We start from the raw sequence: 2,972 nt of genomic DNA, 5'->3' as shown, positions 1-2,972 counted from the left end.
TGACAGGCATTGACAATCGACGTTTTGCATCTTGCTGACACTACGTTTACGACGAGAACTTTGATTTGCAGAAAATTAGCGTTAGCATGTTTTACCATAGCTAGCTAGCTAAGTGGCAAGCTAACGTTACAGACAATTTTTATCGTAATTTCAGATACATTTACTTTGCAATGCGACTCTTACATGTTATATAACCATAGACCATATGGGACAAAGATATACTTAAAACCAAGTGAAGCTAAATCTTACCTTGAATTATTCAGCAGCAGTTGCATCAACATTGGCAGTGAAAGTGGTTAGCTAACGTAACGGTAGAGCAGCGTTGCTAACTCTCAGCTAACGTAAGTCAGATCCCGCCCATAGACTGAATATCCCGCCCACCGGTCGGTGGCTCCGCTCTCACTCCGCCCTCTCCTCTAAAATCGTCACATCCGCAACCATGATGGCTGCGCCCATAAACGCAAACTCGACGACTCATTTCTGATCTCCACAAACCAATGGGTGACGTCACTCATGCTCTGTCCATTTATATTAACGGTCTATGGTAGGAACCCCTCCAATCCTAGGGATTGTGGGTGATTCTTCCTCTACCCGTTCTATTGCCATCTCCACTGTCTATGGTTTGTATAGAATACCTATGGTAAGTTTTCTGCCAATATTCTATTGGATCATTTTGATTTAATTTCAATTTAAATGTCACTTTTCAACACAAACTAATCACTCTTGGAAAGTTGAAAGAAAAATGTTTAATGTTTTTAAAATGTGCAGTCTATGTCTGTCACAGGTGAGTTATTTTGCTACATGTTCGTGCCTGAGTGACCGGCAAAAGTTTCCATCCTTCTTTAGGACCATTCCAAGTGATGCTTTCCAGGTGACCATCAATCAGAGAAATAAAAATGGATAAAAAGCATCTGCACTCCAACATTTCTAAGAAAAAGAACAAACTGCAATGCAAAAAAAAAAATTTAAATTTAAAAAACAAAATTCCTTTTGTGTATCACATTCTGTGTTCCATGATGGAGCTATGCAATAATTTAAGTTTAATTTAGTTTTGCTTGTTCTCAATGAAAGAGTATACCAGCCTGTGCTTTAATTCATTTACTCTGTATTTACTCAGGTGCGTGCTATGATTCAGATTCTCAGTCACTTTGGCTGGACTTGGGCAGGTCTGCTGGTCAGCGATGATGACTATGGACTCCACGCTGCCCAATCCTTCCAATCTGACCTGGTTCAGACTGGAGGAGGTTGTCTGGCCTACGCAGAGGTTTTGCCTTGGGGCAATGACCAAGCTGAACTAAGGAGGATTGTGGATGTAATGAAGACATCAACAGCTTGTGTGGTCATTGTGTTTGCACATGAGAGCCACATGATTAACCTCATGGAAGAGGTTGGGCTGAAAATTCAACTTTATATAATTCTACAATTTCATGTTTAGGTGTCAAACTGGTTTAACAGTAGATGTAATATTGTCCTGTTAGAAATAGATTTAATTAAATAATCACACTTCTTATTTGTAAAAGGCGTTGTTAGCAGGGTTTAAAAGCATATTTTGTTCATAATACTGTGTACAACACAGAAATAAGAGAAGACATCAACCATATCATGTTATTACGAATTCATATATTTTATAAAATGCAATGAACAGGTGGTGAGGCAGAATGTGAGAGGCCTGCAGTGGATGGCCAGTGAAGCCTGGACAGCAGCTGCTGTGCTGCAGACCCCCCACCTAATGCCATACCTGGGTGGCACGCTGGGCATTGCCATCCGCCGTGGAGAAATACCAGGGTTAAGGGACTTCCTGTTACAAATACGTCCTGACCTACAACACAACAACAGCTATGGAAATAGCATTGTGAGATAAACCTTGCAATCTGATCTGTTATCTTTGAGAATAATACAATACATTGTCATTATTTATAACACACCATTTTAATACATTTCAGGTAAATCAGTTTTGGGAGAACACCTTTCAGTGTAGATTTGCACCCCCTCCAACAGGTTGGGTGGAAGCTGGGGGAGCACTATGCACTGGAAATGAAGATCTAGACAATGTGGAAACTGAGTTCCTGGACCTTTCCAACCTCAGGCCAGAATATAATGTGTACAAGGCTGCGTATGCCTTGGCGTACGCCCTCGATGACATGCTGCGCTGTGTGCCAGGGAGAGGGCCTTTCAGAGGACACAGCTGTGGCAATTTGCAAAGACTGGAGCCATGGCAGGTGTGATATCAGTTCACTCTCCCCCTGTTTATGTGACTATGTCATACTCTATAGTATTTTCTGCAGAGTAACATTGAGGATATAAGATTACAAAGCTCTGTGGTTACTAATGTTAATGCATAGCAGACAGCTGAAAGGATTTTCCCCAACCGCTAGATGATCACAGTGGATAGTATTATCAAGTCAGAGACAACAATGTATTGTCACTGGGTATACAGTATCATCAGTGATTTGACTTCACCAAAAATGCATTGTTGGAATTGTTAATATTTTTGTACTTTTATAATTGTAGTATGTAGTCTGATTATTGAATGTGCCACTGTGTTCACCATGGTCATGTTGATATGTTTGTTCTCTATCCCTTATTCTGATATTCACAGCTTGTGTATTACTTGGAAAAGGTTAACTTCACAACACCATTTGGTGACCAAGTGTCATTTGATGAGAATGGTGATGCCTTACCAATATATGATATCATGAACTGGCTGTGGCTCCCTGATGGAAGGACTAAAGTTCAGAATGTGGGTGCAGTTAAAGAGTCATTCAAAGATGAAGAGCTAATTCTTGATGAAGACAAAATCTTCTGGAACTTTGAATCACAACAGGTAACTTTTGAAAGTTCAGAAAATTAGTTGGCCAACAATAAGTCAATGTCATCAGTGTAAAGTTATGTAAAATAAAAGATATTTAATTTTCTACCTACAGCCACCCCAGTCAGTGTGCAGCGAGAGCTGTCCTCCAGGTACCCGCATG

The 2,972-nt window shown here is 40.4% G+C and overlaps 1 protein-coding gene across 1 annotated transcript in view; it reads left to right on the top strand.

The window, feature by feature from the left end:
* The window catches only part of LOC117942299 (extracellular calcium-sensing receptor-like), a 4,436-nt gene that overhangs the window by 763 nt on the left and 701 nt on the right, over positions 1-2,972 (top strand). Inside the window, exons 3-9 of the mRNA XM_034867704.1 lie at positions 549-640; positions 785-871; positions 1,118-1,387; positions 1,646-1,852; positions 1,944-2,219; positions 2,600-2,824; positions 2,925-2,967. Of these exons, the coding sequence (XP_034723595.1) occupies positions 549-640; positions 785-871; positions 1,118-1,387; positions 1,646-1,852; positions 1,944-2,219; positions 2,600-2,824; positions 2,925-2,967 (1,200 nt within the window). The remainder of the gene's footprint in view (positions 1-548; positions 641-784; positions 872-1,117; positions 1,388-1,645; positions 1,853-1,943; positions 2,220-2,599; positions 2,825-2,924; positions 2,968-2,972) is intronic.

Source organism: Etheostoma cragini, chromosome 3 (genome assembly GCF_013103735.1).
Source record: "Etheostoma cragini isolate CJK2018 chromosome 3, CSU_Ecrag_1.0, whole genome shotgun sequence".
Classification (NCBI taxonomy): domain Eukaryota; kingdom Metazoa; phylum Chordata; class Actinopteri; order Perciformes; family Percidae; genus Etheostoma; species Etheostoma cragini.
Note: the sequence above shows the minus strand (reverse complement) of the source record. Positions and strands in the feature narration are given on the sequence as shown.